We start from the raw sequence: 21,072 nt of genomic DNA, 5'->3' as shown, positions 1-21,072 counted from the left end.
TAGAGGCAAGTCAGCCCATCCAGAAAGGGCGGAGCCAGAGGAGTGTGCTGCCTGCATCATATAGCCAATGAATACCACTACAACACGTAGAAAAACCCACAATACAAGTGTGACAATGGGGAAACAACACAGGCCAGCATCAGACATAGAGAATGAAGATGAAAATTCTGATGACCAGATAATGACCAACCAACTAATCAACCTCTCAGATAAGGACTTTAGACTAGTAATATGAAAGATGCTCAAAGAACTCAAAGAAACCATGGATCGAGTTGAACAGAACACTAATAAGAACCAAGAAAATATGAAGACAGAAATCACAAAACTCCAAACTGAAAAAACATGTCAACTAACAGGCCTGAAAAAGTCAGTAAACGAAGTGAATGACAAAATGGATAAGCTCTGGGACAGGGTATCAGAAGCTGAGAATAGACTTGGTGCTGTGGAAGATGAGATACATAACAATTTCATACAGCAGGAGAGATTGGAAAAAAAACTTAAAACAAATGAGCAGACAATGAAAAAATTAGTCAAAGAATGGGAACAGATGAAAATAGAAGTCTATGATAAGATCAACAGAAACAACTTAAGAATAATTGGAGTCCCAGAGACCCAGGAAGAAAATTTCCAGGAAGAATCAACGGTCAAGAACATCATTAAAGGGCCGGGCGGTGGCGCTGGAGGTAAGGTGCCTGCCTTGCCTGCGCTAGCCTAGGACGGACAGCGGTTCGATCCCCCGGTGTCCCATATGGTCCCCCAAGAAGCCAGGAGCAACTTCTGAGTGCATAGCCAGGAGTAACCCCTGAGCGTCACAGGGTGTGGCCCAAAAACCAAAAAAAAAAAAAAAAGAACATCATTAAAGAGAAACTTCCAGAGCTAAAGAATATATGTGATCAAATCCTGCATGCTTGAAGAGTACCAACCAAAAGAGACCCCAGAAAAACCACCCCAAGACACATCCTAGTCACAATGACAAATCCCACAGATAGAGACAGAATTCTGAAAACAGCAAGATCAAAAGGGGAAATTATGTTCAAGCAAGCATCCTTGAGATTTACAGCAGACCTGTCACCAGAAACACTCAAGGCCAGAAAGCAGTGGTGGGATATTGTGACAAGACTGAATGAAATGAATGCTTCACCCAGAATACTATACCCAGCAAAACTCACTTTCTGGTTTGACGGAAGAATACATGGTTTCACAGACAAAAAATAGCTCAGAAACTTTACAGACACAAAACCAGTCTTAAGATAAAAACTGAAAGACCTAATTTAAGACAAGACTAACCAAAAGACACACCAAATTTCGATATAAAGATGGCATTAAATCCCAGGACAATTCTTTCTCTCAATGTCAATGGACTAAATGTACCAGTCAAGAGACACAGAGTGGCTAAATGGATCAAAAAACTCAATCCAACATTCTGCTGCCTACAAGAAACGCACCTGAATAGTCAGAACAAACATAGACTCAAAATAAAAGGCTGGAGAAAAATTATCCAAGCAAACAACACCCATAAAAAAGCTGGAGTGGCCATACTAATATCAAATAATGCAAACTTTATACTCAGGAAGGTTGTAAGGGACAAAGATGGACACTTTATATTAATCAAGGGGTATGTAGAGCAGGAAGAAAAAATTCTCCTAAACATATATGCACCGAATGAGGGGCCAGCAAAATATTTAATACAACTGTTGACAAATCTGAAAAATAATATCAATAACAACACAATAATGGTGGGGGACCTCAACACGGCTTTGTCAACACTGGATAGGTCAACCAGACTGAAACCCAACAAGAATATACTAGACCTGAGGAGAGAAATGGAAGAAAGAGGCCTAGTGAATATATATAGGACACTCCATCCCCAGAATCCTGGATAAACATTCTTCTCCAATGTACATGGGGCATTCTCCAGGATAGACTACATGCTGGCACATAAAACATACTTCCATAATATCAAGAGGATAGAAATTTTGCAGACTACCTTTGCTGACCACAAGGCTCTGAAATTATTTGTGAATTCCAAAGGGACTCAGAAGAAAAACTTTAACACTTGGAAGTTAAACAGCCTCATACTCAATAACCAATGGTTCTGAGATGAAATCAAGGAGGAAATCAAAAGGTTCCTGGAAACAAATGACAATAAAGACACAAACTATCAGAACTTATGGGATACAGCAAAAGCAGTACTGAGAGGAAAATCTATAGCTTTGCAAGCACACATCAGGAAGGAAGAAGGAGCTTACCTGAGTAGCTTAATGACACAGCTAATAGAACTAGAAAGTGCTCAACAAAAGGACCCAAAAATAGGAAGAAAGAAGGAAATAACAAAGCTGAGAGCAGAAATCAATGAAGTGGAAACCCAAAAAACAATCCAAAAGATCAACGAAAGGGCCCGGAGAGACAGCACAGCGGTGTTTGCCTTGCAAGCAGCCGATCCAGAACCTAAAGTGGTTGATTTGAATCCCGGTGTCCCATATGGTCCCCCGTGCCTGCCAGGAGCTATTTCTGAGAAGACAGCCAGGAGTATGCCCTGAGCACTGCCGGGTGTGGCCCCCCCCCAAAAAAAAAAGATCAACAAAAGCAGAAGTTGGTTCTTTGAAAAAATAAACAAGATTGATAGACCACTGGCAAACCTAACAAAGAAAGAGAGAGAGAGACGCTTGAAACTCGTATTAGGAATGAAAAAGGAGAGATCACTACTGATATGACAGAGATTCAAAGGGTAATCAGAAACTACTTTGAGAAACTCTATGCCACTAACAATGAGAACTTGGAAGAAATGGATAAATTCTTGGACTCTTATAATCTTCCACGGTTGAAGGAAGAGGATGTAGCATATCTAAACACCCCCATCACCATTGATGAAATTAAAACGGTAATCAAATGTCTGCCCAAAAACAAAAGCCCAGGCCCAGATGGAGTCACTAATGAATTCTTTCAAACTTTCCAAGAGGAACTACTACCAATCCTGGCAAGACTCTTTCATGAAATTGAACAAATGGAAACACTTCCAAATAGCTTTTATGAAGCCAACATCACCTTGATACCTAAACCAGACAGAGATGCTACAAAAAAAGAAAATTACAGACCAATATCGCTGATGAATGCAGATGCAAAGATCCTCAACAAAATCCTGGCAAATAGGATTCAATGCCTCATTAAGAAGATCATCCACTACGATCAAGTAGGTTTCATCCCAGGAATGCAAGGATGGTTTAACATCCGTAAATCTATCAACATAATACACAACATCAATAACAAGAAAAATAAAAACCACATGATCATATCAATAGACGCAGAGAAAGCATTTGATAAGGTCCAACACCCATTCTTGATCAAAACTCTCAGCAAGATGGGAATGGAAGGAACCTTTCTCAATATAGTTAAGGCCATCTACCACAAGCCAGTGGCAAATATAATCCTCAATGGAGAAAAACTAAAAGCCTTCCCTCTAAATTCTGGCACAAGACAAGGCTGTCCTCTCTCACCACTCCTATTCAACATAGCACTGGAAATACTTGCTATAGCGATTAGGCAAGAAAAGGATATCAAGGGAATCCAGATAGGAAAGGAAGAAGTCAAGCTCTCACTGTTTGCAGATGACATGATACTCTACTTAGAAAACCCTAAAGACTCTACCAAAAAGCTTCTAGAAACAATAGACTCATATAGCAAGGTGGCAGGCTACAAAATTAACACATAAAAATCAATGGCCTTTCTATACACCAATAGTAATAAGGATGAAATGGACATTAAGAAATCAACCCCATTCACAATAGTGCCACACAAACTCAAATATCTTGGAATCAACTTGACTAAAAATGTGAAAGATCTATACGAAGAAAACGATAAAACTCTGCTCCAAGAAATAAGAGAGGACACACGGAAATGGAAACGCATACCCTGCTCATGGATTGGCAGGTTTAACATCATCAAAATGGCATACTCCCCAAGGCATTATACAGATTTAATGCTATCCCCCTAAAGATACCCATGACAATCTTCAAAGAAGTGGATCAGGCACTTTTGAAATTCTTTTGGAACAATAAACACCTTGAATAGCTAAAGCAATCATTGGGAAAAAGAATATAGGAGGAATTACTTTCCCCAACTTTAAACTATACTACAAAGCAATAGTTATCAAAACAGCATGGTATTGGAATAAGGACAGGTCCTCAGATCAGTGGAATAGGCTTGAATACTCAGAAAATGTTCCCCAGACATACAGTCACCTAATTTTTGATAAAGGAGCAGGAAATCCTAAATGGAGCAGGAAAAGCCTCTTCAACAAGTGGTGTTGGCACAACTGGATAGCCACTTGCAAAAAATTGAACTTAGACCCCCAGCTAACATCATGTACGAAGGTAAATTCCAAATGGATTAAAGACCTCGATATCAGCCCTAAAACCATAAGATATATAGAACAGCACATAGGCAAAACACTCCAGGACATTACAGGCATCTTCAAGGAGGAAACTGCACTCTCCAAGCAGGTAAAAGTAGAAATTAACAGATGGGAATATATTAAGCTGAGAAGCTTCAGCACCTCAAAGGAAATAGTGCCCAGGATACAAGAGCCACCCACTGAGTGGGAGAAACTATTCACCCAATACCCATCAGATAAGGGGCTAATCTCCAAAATATACAAGACACTGACAGAACTTTACAAGAAAAAAAAAACATCTAATCCCATCAAAAAATGGGGAGAAGAAATGAACAGACACTTTGACAAAGAAGAAATACACATGGCCAAAAGACACATGAAAAAATGTTCCACATCACTAATCATCAGGGAGATGCAAATCAAAACAACGATGAGATACCACCTCACCCCACAGTGAATGGCACACATCACAAAGAATGAGAATAAACAGTGTTGGTGGGGATGTGGAGAGAAAGGAACTCTTATCCACTGCTGGTGGGAATGCCATCTAGTTCAACCTTTATGGAAAGCGATATGGAGATTCCTCCAAAAACTGGAAATCGAGCTCCCATATGATCCAGCTATACCACTCCTAGGAATATACCCTAGGAACACAAACATACAATACAAAAACCCCTTCCTTACACCTATATTCATTGCAGCACTATTTACCATAGCAAGACTCTGGAAACAACCAAGATGCCCTTCAACAGAGGAATGGCTAAAGAAACTGTGGTACATATACATAATGGAATATTATGCAGCTGTCAGGAGAGATGAAGTCATGAAATTTTCCTATACATGGATGTACACGGAATCTATTATGCTGAGTGAAATAAGTCAGAGAGAGAGAGAAAAACGCATAATGGTCTCACTCATCTATGGGTTTTAAGAAAAATGAAAGACATTCTTGCAATAATTTTCAGACACAAAAGAGAAAAGATCTGGAAGTTCCAGATCACCTCAGGGAGCTCACCACAAAGAGTGATGAGTTTATTTAGAGAAATAACTACATTTTGAACTGTCCTAATAATGGGAATGTATGAGGGAAATGGAGAGCCTGTTTAGAGTACAGGCGGGGGTCATGTGGGGAGGAGGCAGACTTGGGACATTGGTGATGTGAATGTTGCACTGGTGATGGGTGGTGTTTTTTACATGACTGAAACCCAAACACAATCATGTATGTAATCAAGGTGTTTAAATAAAAAACACCCTGGAAATTGAGCTCCCATATGATCCAACTATATTACTCCTAGGGATATACTCTAGGAATACAAAATTACAATACAAAAATCCCTTCCTCACACTTATATTCATTGCACCTCTATTTAAAATAGCCAGACTCTGGAAACGATCAAGATGCCCTTCAACAGATAAATGGTTAACAAAACTGTAGTATATATACCCAATGGAATATTGTGCAGCTATCAGGAGAGATGAAGTCATGAAATTTTCCTATACATGGATGCACAAAAAATCTATTATGCTGAGTGAAATAAGTCAGAGGGAGAGAGATATCTTTCCAGAGAGATAGACATAGAATAGTCTCATAATTAAAGACATTATTGTAGTAATGCCTAAAGACAATAAAGATGAGGGTCGGAAGGACTGGCTCACAATATGAAGCTCACCACAAAGAGTGGTGAGTGCAGTTAAGGAAGTAACTACACTAACACCTATCCTGACAATGTAAATGAGTGAGAGAAGTAGAATGCCTGTCTCAAAAACAGGCAGGGGGTTGGAGGAGGGAAACGGGGGGCTTTGGTGGTGTGAATGTTGCACTGGTGAAGGGGGGTGTTCTGTTTATGACTGAAACCCAACTACAATCATGCTTATAATCATAGTTCTTAAATAAAGTTTTAAAAACATAAACAAAAACAAAAAAGCCAAACAAATGCAACATTGTAGAGTTTAGTTTGACCTTTGGCAATCTTCAAGAAAGTTAACTGAATTCATTCCCTGAGGGCTTGCTTCTGCTGAGGTGAGTCTTCCCCGGCCGGAGACTGTGGATAAAGCTGACTCTGCTGGGCCCCTTAAGCATGGCAGACATTTTGAGGCTTCCTCCAGATTACTTGAACCTGGGGACTTTGATATTCTCTGGCATTCATTCCCTGAGGGCTTGTCTCGGCTGAGGTGAGTCTTTTCAGTCAGAGTTGCAGATAAAGCTGACTCTGCTGGGCTCCTTAAGCACAGCAGACATTTTGAGGCTTTCTCCGGCTTGCGTCAGCCTGGGAACTTTGATCGTCTCTGGCATTCACCTCCTGAGGGCTTGCTTTGGCTGAGGTGAGTCTTCCCTGCTGGGCCCCTTAAGCCCACATCTTAAGGGGTCGAAGTAGAGGAGCCGTGCACTCCACCTAGCCAATGAATACCACCACAACACATAGAAAAACCCACAATGCAAGCGTGACAATGAGGAAACTAAGCAGACCAACATCAGGCATAGAGAATGAAGATGGCAACACTGATGACTGACAATGGCTAACCACCTAGTTAGTCTTTCAGATATGGAGTTTTGAGAAGAAATATGAAGGATGTTCACAGAACTCAAAGAAAGTATAGAACATAACACTAATAAGAATCAAGAGAATATAAGTTAGAAATCAGAAAACTCCAAACTAAAATAACAGGTCAAATAACAGGTCTGAAAAACTCAGTAGACGAATTGAAGGGCTCAATGGATAAGTTCTTCCATATGGTAACAGCAGCTGAGGATAGAATTAGTGAGCTGGAAGATACAATGTATAAAAACTCCATACAGCAGAAGAGATAGGGGAAAAAAAGCCTTAAAGCAAATGATCAAACAATGGAAACATTTCTCAAAGAATATAAACAGATAAAAATAAAACTCTTTGATAAGCTCAACAGAAATAACTTAAGAATATTGGAGTCCCAGAGACCCAAGAAGAAAATCTCCAGGAAAAATCAGCAGTCAAGAACATCATTAAAGAGAAACTACCAGAGCTAAAGAATACATGTGACCAAATTCTGCATTCCTGAAGAGTACCAGCTAAAAGAGACCCCAGGAAAAACACCCCAAGACATAGCTTAGTCACAATGATAAATCCCACAGATAGAGACAGAATGCTGAAAGCAGCAAGATCAAAAAGGGAAATTACATTGAAGGGAGCATCCTTGAAATTTACAGCAGACCTGTCACAAGAAACTCTTAAGGCCAGAAGGCAGTGGTGGGATATACTAACAAAACTTAATGAAATAAATGCTTTGCCTAGAATACTGCACCCAGAAATACTCAATTTTAGGTTTGAAGGAAGTATACATAGCTTCACAGATAAACAACAGCTAAGAAACTTTACAGACTCAAAACCAACCTTAAAAGAAAAACTGAAAGGTCTACTTTAAGGACAAGACAGACCAACAAACACATCAAACTTCTCCACAAAGATGGCACTATATCCCATGAAAATTCTCTCTCTCAATGTCAATGGACTAAATGCACCCATTAAGAGACACAGAATGGCAAAATGGATCAAAAACTGAACCCAATCTTCTGCTGCCTACAAGAAACACACCTGAATAGTCAAAACAAACGTAGACTCAAAATCAAAGGCTGTAGGAAAACCATCCAAGCAACCAACACCTTTAAAAAAGCTGGAGTGGGCCCGGAGAGATAGCACAGAGGCGTTTGCCTTGCAAGCAGTCGATCCAGGACCAAAGGTGGTTGGTTCGAATCCCGGTGTCCCATATGGTCCCCCGTGCCTGCCAGGAGCTATTTCTGAGCAGAAAGCCAGGAGTAACCCCTGAGTGCCGCCGGGTGTGGCCCAAAAACCAAAAAAAAAAAAAAAGCTGAAGTGTCCATACTAATATCAGATGACACAAACTTTATACTCAGAAAAGTTATAAGGGACAAAGATGGGCATTTTATACTAATCAAGGGATATGTACAGCAGAAAGAAATCACTATCCTAAACATATATGTACCAAATGAGGGACCAGCGAAGTATTTAATACAATTGTTGACAAATCTGAAAAAGGATATCAACAATAACACAATAATTGTGAGAGTCCTCAACATGAGCCTGTCAACACTTGATAGGTCAATCATATTGAAACCCAACAAAATATACTAGACCTGAAAAGAGAAATGGAAGAAAGAGGCCTAGTAGATATACATAGGATACTCCATACTCAGAAACCTGAATACACATTCTTTTTCAATGTACATGGGTTATTCTCCAGGATAGACCACATACTGGCACATAAAACATATCTCCATAAAATCAAGAGGATAGAAATTTTGCAGGCTACCTTTGCTGACCACAAGGCTCTGAAGTTATATGTGAACTACAAGAGGAGACACAAGAAAAACTTTAGCAGCTTGAAATTGAACAGTCTACTATTGAACAACCAGTGGGTCCAAGATGAAATCAAAGAGGAAATCAAAACTTTCCTGGAAACAAATGACAATGAAAGCACAAACTATCAGAACCTATGGGATATAGAAAAAGCAGTACTGAGAGGAAAATTTATAGCTTTGCAAGCACACATCAGGAAGGAAGAAGGAGCACACATGATAGCTTAATGAGGCAGCTTATAGAATTAGAAAATGATCAACAAAAGGACCCAAAAATAGGGAGACAAGAAAATAGCAAAGCTAAGAGCGGAAATCAATGAAGTAGATACCCAAAAAACAGTCCAAAAGATCAACAAAAGCAGAACTTGGTTCTTTGAAAAAATAAAAAAGATTGATAGACCATTGGCAAAACTCACAAAGAAAGAGAGGGAGAGAAACTTGATAACCCGTATTAGAAATGAAAAGGGAGATCACTACAGATACTGCAGAGATTCAAAGGGTATTCAGATACTACTTTGAGAAACTCTATGCCACTAAATATGAGAATCTGGAATAAACAGTTAAATTCTTGAACTCATATAACCTTCCACGGTTGAATAAAAAAGATGTAGAATATCTAAATACCCCCATATGATCCAGCTATACCACTCCTAGGGATATACCCGAAAAAAACAAAACTACAATACAAAAGTTCCTTCCTTACACCTATATTTATTGCAGCACTGTTTACAATAACCAGACTCTGGAAACAACCCAGTGCCCTTCAACAGATGAGTCGCTAAATAAATTGTGGTATATATACACAATGGAATACTATGCAGTAGTCAGGTGAGATGAAGTCATGAAATTTTCCTATACATGGATGTACATGGAATCTATTATGCTGAGTGAAATATGTCAGAGGGAGAGAGATAGACGCAGAATAGTCTCACTCATCTATGGGTTTTAAGAAAAATGAAAGACATTTCTGCAATAATTATCAGAGACAAAAGAGATGAGGGCTGGAATGTGCAGCTAATGACATGAAGCTCACCACAAAGAGTGATGAGTGCAGTTAGAGAAATAACTAAATTGATACCTATCCTAACAATGTGAATGAATGAGGGAAGTAGAAAGTCTACTCGAGTACAAGTGTGGGTGGGGTGTGGCAGAGGGAGATTTGGAACACTGGTGGTGAGAATATTGCACTGGTAAAGAGAGGGGTGTTCTTTACATGACTGAAATCATACAACTACAATCATATTTGTAATTACAGTGTTTAAATAAAATTAATTAAAAAAAAGAAAGTTAACTGACTCTAATGTGGAAGTTACCATATATTGCAGCATATAAGTTGACTGAGCATATAAGACAAACCCTAACTTTCCTGTTAAAATATAGGATTTGGGCTATATTTGCTGTATGACTACCTCTCTTTTATCGCACACCAAATGGAAATTAAAGCCGTAAGAGAAAAAGAGTAGAACCCTCAAAGCTTAACAGTATATATTTAATAAAGCTAGACTTTGGAGTGCCAACAATCATTTTACATTTGTCATTTGTAGTGAGTGATTGTGACTTTTTAATTGTGGTCTACATTGAGAGCAGGGAGAGGGGTTGCCTACAAGAGCAGCTGGATAGGACTGCAAGGAGATAGAGTGCCTCCTCTGTGTCCCATAAAAGCTAAACTGAGCTCTGAGCACAGGAAAGCCACATACCTGGTGACTGAATGAGATGAGGTGTTCATAACTCAGCTCCTCTGTGTGCCCTGAAAGATTAATCAGGACAAGCAGAGGACTGAGTGATTGATGTCTGGAAGCTGGATGGGATACAGCTGTAAGAGGGGGTGTGGATCATCATCCCTGAAGCTGGAATAAGTTTCAGCATGGCGTATATTAGTGTAAAAGACAATCCCCAACTTTTAGGAAGTTTTCATGGGTTAAAAAGTCGTCTTATAGGGGGCTGGGCGGTGGCACTAAAGGTAAAGTGCCTGCCTTGCCTGCGCTAGCCTTGGACGGACCGCGGTTCGATCCCCCGGTGTCCCATATGGTCCCCCAAGCCAGGAGCAACTTCTGAGCACATAGCCAGGAGTAACCCCTGAGCATTACCGGGTGTGGCCCAAAAACCAAAAAAAAAAAAAAAAAAGTTGTCTTATAGCCAGAAAATACTAAGTTTTGGACACCAATTTCACACTTGAGTATTTTGAGATCACATCCAGAGGTGCTTAAAGGCAACTCCCAACTCTCAACTTCCAAGAATTGAATCTCATTCTTCTATGTGAAGAATATATATTTAGTTCATTGAACAATCACTCTGGTTCCTATAAAGTTAAACATGTATTTTTATATAAAATAATTCACTAGAGAAAGGGTTAAAACATTCAGCAAGAAAGAAAAATATTCCATCAAGATAGGAGAGAAGTAAATGGAAGTAGAATGATAAATCCATGAGTATTTGTGATTCTATTTGGAGAAAAATATTACATGTAAGTTTTCTGTTGAGTGGCCGCCTCTGAGTCACTCAACACAGTGATATCACATGAATAAAAATGAGTTTGTCTGGCCACGTATGTCCTGAACTTTGTATTATTTGAACCCCAAAGAGCTTCCTTTTCTATGCTCAACTCTATGGTGCCTCTTGTATTGAAACTGAAAGTCCTGAAACAGTCTTCTTTCAAAACACCAAAGTATTTTCACTTTTCATTTTCATTTCTATTGCTTGAGCTGATGTCCTAAAGGTAATTATTTATGAATATTCTTTATTAATACACTTTCAATATCTGTCACTTTGAAATTGCATGGGCTCCTAGAGGGTAAAGGTTGACAATAATGAGGGAGTACTGGCTGCTGAGCCAAGGAGTGTTTTGGACACTGCTTACCTGCCCAATACAATGGACTGCAGTGGAGAGCGTGCCTTTTTATTGAACCTTAACTAAAATCAGGGTTGAGAAACAAATGTGAAACAGTGTTTCCTCCATGCCAGTACCCTTGCACCTGCTTTGGGTGACTCTCAGGAAGTGAAAAACAGAACAGGATACTGGGGGAGGATCCAGATTCCCGGGATCCTCAGGCTTCATTTCAAACCCTTGATTGAGATCTTTATTTTCTAGTAATCTAAAACATAGAAAATCCTCAAATCCCTACAGACTTCCCTTAAACTCAGATCTGCTCTTTGCAACCAGTCAGCCAAGTTTTGTCTCTGCATTAAAGTTATCATCTTCTCCCTATCCCTCTCACTGTGTTTCTCAGTGTCCAGGGACAAAGAATGAAAGATGTTTTCATTCCTCTACAGTTAAAGAGTATTTCTTGGTGAAGCCCATAGAAGCAAAGGGCTTCTCCCTTAAGCAATAGGACTCTAAGTTTCCTCCTGTGGTCTGTGTCTTCCAGTCTTCTCTATTCTAATTTGCAGTAGCCATTAGCTGCTAATGATCTCCCAGCAACTTGGGATTAATTGCTGTACAATTTTCAAAGACAGACCTATGAGACTTGGGATCAATGTATTTTCTGCATCTCCCTGCTCACCAAAAGAAGGGTTGGAATTGTTCCAAAAACAGGTGCTCTAATGGTTCCCTGGAGTGTTGGAGAATGACTGCCAGTATGTAAGGCCACAAGAGACATGAAACAAAAGAAAATTTCTTCCAAGATGCTTTGAATACTCATCAGGATTCTTATACAGATCAAGGTAAGAATGAGCAGGGTGTGCACCCACATGTCAGTAGCACCAAGGAGCAGAATGGAACTATCTTAGGAGTAAAATAATCTAAAAATTTATTCCTTTTGAACTTCAGGACAAAGGAATTTCTGGGCTACATCGGCTCATATTTTATGGTCGTAGAGAACTTGAGGAATATAGAACAGAACATGTTATATTGTTCTTTATGCTAAATTGAGTGGAGGCAGTGTTTTTTTTTTTTTAATCTATTGGCAGAACTGTGCCACATTGTCACCTCAGTTGAAACTTCCAGAAATGCTCTTGGAATTCCATGTCTGTAAGTTAGTGAGGGTCAAAGGAGTAAGGAAGAGGATATATGAATGGAGTATTACTGGGAAATCACCAGGAAAGCTAGTGCAGAGCTTAGCAAGAGATAAAAGATGAGCATGATCCTACCCACTTGAGGTATAACAGTTAATTGCTGTATTCAAACAAAGGTCATAAACATGCACTTACCTGCAAATATATGGTTCTCACAGTGGAACAGATACTCTGCCAACCTCTCTGAATAGCCACCTCCTAAGTGCATCTTTGCTGAATGCCTGAGAAAGAGCTGAGAGCCAATACTGGCCAACTCAGACACTGCTTTTTGCTATTTACAGACTATGATAAGTGAGGAGAAAATAAGAAAAATCAATGCTAATCAAAGGATTTTTTCACAGATCTTTTGTTCTTTGATCCTCGTATCTGTGGAAACACACATCACCTCATGAACAACAGAGATGGGAACAGAGGTAAATCATACTTCCTTTGGGGATGTTTATCCTGTTAGCCACCAGTTGATGGAAAAGGGAGTATAAGATTTGACCTATGGTAATTTATGATTTTTGAAATTTATTTTCCAATAATATTTTAAGCAAAACATTCATGACTGTGATTCAGGTGAATGGATTATATCTAAATGGGTACAGCCATTAGTATGCTATGGTTCCTTGGTTATGTGCAATTAATGCAATTATAACTTCAGAGTAATCTGGTTGGTTATAATTGGATTTCATTCCAAGATTTCTGTTTTTAAGGCTAAAATTTCACCTTTCCTCTCATAAACTTAAAAAATTGCCTTTTAGGGGCCAGAACAATATCACAGAGGGTAAAGCATTTGCCTTGCCTGGGGCTGACCTGGATTTGCTCCCCAGCATCCCATATTAATCCCTGAGTCTGCCAGGAATAATTTCTGAGTGCAGAGCCAGTAGTAACCCCTGAGTGCCACAGGTTGGCTTTCCCAAAACAAAACAAAAAAACCTTTTACAGGAGCCATAGAGATAACTAAGTGGGTTGAGCTCAGATTTTGCATGCAAGAACAGAAAATTAATCCCAAGCACCTGGTGATTTCCAAGCACTAACAGAAATGATTCCTTACACACATCACACAACCTCGATTCCTGCAGCACATATCTGTATACAGTTCAAAAAAAGCTAATATAAACTAAGGCTTCTTAAAGATTTTCTACTTGTGGTCCTTATTAAACCTGAGAAATGCAATATAAGTGAGCACTGTAAGAAAGAACTTCAATTTATGGTTGTTTTTAAGTTAATTGATTGTTAGACATTCAGAAAACTTTTGGCATTATCAAAATTTTGTGAATCCCCCCCACAATTAATTTTGCAGTCACTTATGATGTCACGATGCCCACAGTTTAAGAAACTAGTGTATTGACCAAATATTATATTAAATATGCATATGCTGTCATTTTATTATAAATAAATAGACATAGCAGCCAGTGAGTAATGTAAAGTGGTGTTTCTAAGAAAGCCTCTCAAAGATACCCAGTGTACTCTTCATTCTGTTTTACTTAGAGAGGAAAACAATACTGAGTCTTCAACATTCAGCTTTCTCAAAAGGGAAGGGCCCAAAGGGGGGGGTATGTGGAGGGCAGAGCTCTTCCCCAGGGTGTAGGATGGCTATCTCTTAGCTTTGAAATTGAGCTTTAATCATTAGAACCTTCATTTTGTATTCCACTTCTGTATTTTCTTTGGTTATGTTATATTTTTTCACTATTAATACATGCAGATTCATCTTAAGATCTAGTGAATTAGGGGAAAGAATTTATTAATAAGGAGAAAGCTGCCAAAGTGAAGGGCCAGCCAATGATGACCTCTGTGAGATTCCTGTTCTGTTGGGAAAATGTAATGCAGAGACATAATGCCTCAGATAGAGGGGAATTTGGATGGCTATTTATTCTCTTGGATGTATAAAACTATTAAAAAACCTTAACAGAGCATCTTCTTGGACAGAAGGCCAAGTGCTAAATCAGAGAAGACCCAACTATGGGAAACTTCTTTATCTGGCTTCATTTCAGATCCGTCATTCTGAACCTAGATGGATTTCTACCCCTGCTCTCGATCAAGTGGGTGAAATAGGCTTTGTGAGATGGTGGGGGGGGGGGGGGTAAATACCACTATTTTTGTCAACAAAACAGGCAAAGTAGAAATTGAGTTGGAATGTCGATTCAGTAGTTTTGTGAAAATAAAGCACTAATAAAATAATAATAAAAATAAAGCACTTTTTAATAGGAAGTGATATGTTTAGACTACATCCAAATGGAAACTTAAAGCCAACAACGACATCCTAAAAAATGAAGCCACACCTATGCAGAAGCTAGCAGTTACAAAATGCTCTTAATTGTCTGTATGTTATGCATTGTTTTTTATTATTTTTGAAAAACCCAGAAGAGAGTTTATTGATATCTCTAGATGAAAATGAAAAAATTAGACACAGAGATAGGTCCTGGCATATCATGGATTGCTGCACAAGAACTTTCAGAAATTCTTCAATAGACATTTTTAGAAATGCTCAGACTGAACTACAAAAGGTTCACTTAGGAACAGATGCCAGCCAATCCCTTAGTAACTCCATTCTTAGGTTTCATCCATAGATTTTATCCATAGGATTCAGTAGGATCTTTTCAGCCACTCTCATTTATTGTGCCTCAAACTGTAGTATAGTAGAATGACTAGCATCCTTCAGGGTAAACTCTGCCGGCTTTCCTCTTGTTTGTAGGTCAAACTATGGGAGCCAACTAACCAAGTTAACTTCTCCTTAGTCACAGAGTTCCTATTGCTGGGATTCTCCAACCTTGGAGATATCCAGCTCACCCTATTTGCTGTTTTTCTGTGCCTGTATCTGATCATCCTGAGTGGGAATGTCATTATTGTCACTGTCATTCATCTGGACCGCAGCCTTCACACACCTATGTACTTCTTCCTTGGGATCCTCTCCATTTCAGAGACATGCTACACCTTTGTCATTCTGCCCAAGATGCTCATCAACCTATTGTCTCTGCTCAGAACCATCTCATATGGTAATTGTGCTCTTCAAATGTTCTTCTTCTTGGGGTTTGCTGTCACTAACTGTCTGCTCTTGGGAGTAATGGGTTATGATCGTTATGCAGCCATCTGCCATCCACTTCGCTACCCCATTCTCATGAGCTGGAAGATGTGTGCCAAACTGGCAGCTACTTGTGCTATTATTGGCTTTCTGTTCTCACTCACAGGATCCCTCTTAGTCTTCACCCTCCCTTTCTGTGGTCCCAACAAAATCAACCACTATTTCTGTGATATCTCCCCTGTCATTCGTCTTGCCTGTGCAGAAACCTACATCAATGAACTGGTAATCTTCATTGGTGGAGTCCTTGCACTTATGGTGCCCATGATTTTTATCTTCATCTCTTACGGCTTCATTGTTAGCACCATCTTGAAGATCCCATCAACAGAAGGCAAGAGAAAAGCCTTCTCCACCTGTGCATCTCACCTTACTGTAGTTATTATCCACTATGGCTGTGCTTCTTCAGTCTACCTAAGACCTTCATCCAAGCACTCTTCTGGCAAAGACAGGCTGGTGACAGTGACCTACACAGTGGTCACTCCACTTTTGAACCCCATGGTGTACAGCCTCAGGAACAAGGATGTGCAGATGGCTATTCGCAAAGTGATTGGCAGAGGACGATTTTGCCCGAAAGGTCTAGAATGACAATATTACACACCTGTGAACAAATACTTTCTTAGCACAAGCAATAGTTATACAGTTAATGATACTGTCTAACATTATTTAGCATCCTAGTGCAAGCTCCTCCATATATCACTTTATAGACTTTTAAGTTGCCTTAAACTTGGATTAATTGACATATCCAAGACAAATATTTTTAATATTGAACAAGACAGTATTTTTATTTTTCCAAATACTTAAGGGTGACTTAAGTTTCCCATAAAGGGTAAGTAATATAGGAATTTTTAATGGTTGTCCATTTGGAAGACTTCAGTGTCACAAGCTACCTGTGTTGTAGGCAGGTCTCAGTGAGGCAGTTCAAGGAGAAAGTAGAGTCAATCTAATTGAAAGGTATTCCTGTAGCATTAGCTATTGATGCTGAAAAGACCTAGACTACCACTTTTGTGTGACCGCTATTGCTGAATTCATCTGCATTGTCCACACTGCAACTTATTGCCCACTATTCAGGACATCTAAATGCTATAAAGCCACCCTCCAATAACTTCATCTTTCAGCCAGTCATTGTTTTCAGAAATACATACCTTTTACCCAGCATCTCCCTTATTCAGAAGTAATATAGATTCTTAAAGATAAATAAAACAGGGCCCGGAGAGATAGCACAGCGGCGTTTGCCTTGCAAGCAGCCGATCCAGGACCTAAGGTGGTTGGTTCACATCCCGTTGTCCCATATGGTCCCCCGTGCCTGCCAGGAGCTATTTCTGAGCCGACAGCCAGGAGTAACCCCTGAGCACCGCCGGGTGTGGCCCAAAACAAACAAACAAACAAACAAACAAACAAACAAACAAAAAAGGATAAATGAAACAGATGTAGAGTTATTTTTCCTGTTTAGAGTTTTTCTTCTTTCTTTTTCTTTTTGTTTTTTTGTTTTTTGTTTGTTTTTGGGCCACACCCAGCAGTGCTCAGGGGTTACTCCTGGCTGTCTGCTCAGAAATAGCTCCCGGCAGGCACGGGGGTGGGGTGGGGGGGCCATATGGGACACCGGGATTCGAACCAACCACCTTTGGTCCTGGATCGGCTGCTTGCAAGGCAAACACCGCTGTGCTATCTCTACGGGCCCTCCTGTTTAGAGTTTTATGTTGACATCACTAATCTCATAAATGACTATAGTGACTATGGATGCACTCAGACAATCATGCTCTTTATATCCTTAATTCTCTGGACAAAGATTCATTGTCAAATAGCTCTTCTATCAGGAAAATAATTCAACACATGAATTTTTAGGGAATACAAATATTTAATTTATAAGAAAGTATAAGCAGGGTTAAAATTGTAGTTAGAATTGAATGTAACATATAGATGGGGTTGACTTGTAATGATGCACACCAAAATTTATATAATAAAAATTGGATTTAGGACCAGAGTGATGGTAGAGTGGTCAGGGAATTTGTCTTTTATGAGGTCAACCAGGGTTCTATCATTGACATCTCATATGGTCCATCATTCACTGCCAGGATTAATTCCTGAACACTGCTGTGTACCTCAGTACCCCTAAAATAGATTTAAGGTTATTTGGTAAAATTCAGAAGTTAATTCATCTGGATTGGAAGTTTTACTTGAAAAAGTGTTTAAGGACTTTGAGAGAGATTACTGTGTTGAATAGCCTGCCTTAAATGTGCAAGACCCTGACTTTGATCTCTAATTATTAATGAGCCCCTCATTGCTGATAAGTGTGGTCCGGTGTTCATCAAGCACATCCAGACCCCATGGAAATGGACATGAGCATACTTAGTAATTAGGCATACAGTCTGGATGAGTATCACTGGGACCTGCACTCTAAATGGTACTGCAGAGCCCCCACACATACAAAAGACTGTTTCAATGGCTATAAAACATTTAGCTAAATTTTTGTTTTTGAATGCACTTTGAAAGAAAATTATTCAAATAATGTATCTGCCTAATATATAATTTGGCAAGCAAATGTTTATTTATTGTAATTTTTCTTGTTTTTTGGGCCACACCCGGTGATACTCAGGGCTTACTACTGGTTATGTGCTCAGAAATCGCTCCTGGCTTGGGGATCAAATAGGATGCTGGGGGATCAAACCATGGTCTATTCTAGGCTAGCATGGGCATGGCACTGCTTGCCCTACTGCTCTGGCCCTTATTATATTTTCTTAAAGATTTACTGTATATATGTTTATGGACTAATATAGAGAGTATTTATTTTGTCGAGATCATGTCTCTAGAAATTCACTAATTAATTTTTCTAATAAAATTTCCTTTGCTTTGTTGATGTTCTCTTTAATATAATGTGTCAAATATATCCTTTCCATAGGATGGTCTTCTTGAGAGCAGCTTCACTTCACTGATGATGCAAATCAAAACAACAATGAGGTACTATTTCATGCCACAGAGACAAAGAACACACATCACACATCACTCACATCAACACACATCACAAAGAACAAGAACAATCAGTGCTTTCAGGAATGTGGGAAGAAAGGAACTCTCATTCACTGCTGGTAGGATTGCCACCTAGTCCAGCCTTTATGGAAAACAATATGGAGATTCCTCAAAAAACTGGTCATTGAGCTCCCATATGATCCAGCTTTACCACTCTTAGGAATATACCCTAGGAACACAAAATTACAATACAAAAATACCTTCCTCACACCTATATTTATTGCAGCACTATTTACAATAGCCAGAATCTGGAAATAACCAAGATGCCCTTTAACAGATGAATGGCTAAAGAAACTGTGGTACATATACACAATGGAATATTATGCAGCCGTCAGGAGAGATGAAGTCATGAAATTTTTCTATACATGGATAGAAATGAAAACTGTTATGCTGAGTGAAATAATCCAGTGGGAATGAGAGAGCACAGAACAGTCTCACTCATCTATGGATTTTAAGAAAAAGCAAAGACATTATTGTAATAATGCCCAGAGATGAGTGCTGGAAGGATCAGCTCACAGTATGAAGCTCACCATAAAGAATGATGAGTGCAGTTAGAAAAATAACTACACTAACAATTACCATGACAATGTTAGTGAGTGAGAGAAATAAAATGCCTGTCTCGAATACAGGTAGGGTGTGGGGGAGGAGGGAGACAGCGGCATTGGTGGTGGGAAGGTTGCACTGGTTAAGAGGGGTGTTCTTTTTATGACTGAAACCCAACTATAATTATGTTTGTAATCACTGTGTTTAAATAAAGATATTACTAAAAATAAAGATATTATTAAAAATTACAAATATAAAAAATGGGAAGTGACCAAAAAAGGAACCAAAAATAGGAAGGGATTGAAAATAATAAAATTAGGCCCAGAAAGATAGCAAAGTGGCGTTTGCCTTGCAAGCAGCCTATCCAGGACCAAAGGTGGTTGGTTCAAATCCCAGTGTCCCATATGGTCCCCCGTGCCTACCAGGAGCTATTTCTTTCTTTTTTTTCTTATTGTAAGAATTTATTCAAGAGACAAAATTGATTAACATAGTAAGGTAAACTAACATAACATAATATAGTGACATAACATATAATATAATTGATATAATAATAATACATGTAAGTCAAAGAAAGTTTCTGATTAAAAACATTTTTTTCCATAATGGCTTACATATCTTTCACAGTAGTATTTTAGGTACATATTAACATTGAATCAGGGGCATACCCATCACCAACTATGTCCTCCCCCCATTCCATATTCCCAACCCATATTCCCCACCATCACCCCCCGGGGCTGCTCGAGTAGGTGGACCTCTCTTTGTGAGGCTTACTATTAGTAATCACATATCTGTTTGGTCCTGGAACTCTCCCTTGTTTCCCCTTCTATTTAAGAGGCAGAGCTAGAAAAATCGAGGTATATGGTTTTGTTTGAAGGCAAGGAAAGCAATAGAATGGGGTACAAAATAAGAGAAGAAAAAAAAAGAAGTCAAAAGTCAAAAACGCTGAAAATGGGCTGAGTCTCTCTAGAGGCTTCCAACCTCAGTTTGAGAGAGGATGTGAAAAAGGTAATTGAAACACCACAACAATACAGAAAAAATTATCGAATTAAATAACCGGTGAGCAATAAAGATAGGCACCACACAATAGTCTCGGTTCTGAAATTAAATCATGCTCGAGTGCAAAAAGAAAGAGAAAGACAAGACAAAATTAAAATAAAATAATATTGGAGACATCAACCGTAATCTCCACACCAAAATAAAGACGCCAAAAAAAAATCGATCAATCAATAAATAAACATTGTTTTGTGCTTTTTTCCCCCCCTCCTCCTTTTCTTTATTCCCCCCCTGCATAGGCATAGTAACTATTGGGGTTATTGTAGAGGGAATTTCCTTGACCTAGGAGACACAGGGTTTCTCCACCCTTGAAGAATACTGTCATGGGATTAACTCTAGACTGCCAGGAGCTATTTCTGAGCAGACAGCCAGGAGTAACCCCTGAGCAATGCTGGGTGTGGCCCAAAAACAAAAAACAAAAAAACAAAAACAAAATTTAGGGCATAAATTAATTAACTGTTACCAAGAAAATGATCCAAAATATCAATGTAAACTAAAGTTGGTTTACAGAAAAAATAAACAAGATTAATAAACCATTAGCAAGACTCACAAAGAGAGAAACTTAATAAACTACATCAGAAATTTAAGTTTAAGTTTAAATTTATGTCACTATAGATACTACAGAATTTTGAAGGT

At 39.0% G+C, this 21,072-nt stretch overlaps 1 protein-coding gene across 1 annotated transcript; it reads left to right on the top strand.

The window, feature by feature from the left end:
- The first annotated feature begins 10,605 nt into the window (after positions 1-10,605).
- Positions 10,606-16,401, top strand: LOC126007072 (olfactory receptor 10R2-like). Its single transcript, XM_049772580.1, has 2 exons — positions 10,606-10,620; positions 15,433-16,401. The coding sequence occupies exons 1-2, from the start codon at positions 10,606-10,608 to the stop codon at positions 16,399-16,401; spliced, it is 984 nt and encodes a 327-aa protein (XP_049628537.1).
- The last annotated feature ends 4,671 nt before the right edge of the window (positions 16,402-21,072 follow it).

The sequence above is a fragment of the Suncus etruscus genome, chromosome 4 (genome assembly GCF_024139225.1).
Source record: "Suncus etruscus isolate mSunEtr1 chromosome 4, mSunEtr1.pri.cur, whole genome shotgun sequence".
In the NCBI taxonomy this organism is placed as follows: domain Eukaryota; kingdom Metazoa; phylum Chordata; class Mammalia; order Eulipotyphla; family Soricidae; genus Suncus; species Suncus etruscus.
The sequence above is the reverse complement of the archived record's forward strand: the minus strand, read 5'-3'. Positions and strand labels throughout refer to the sequence as shown.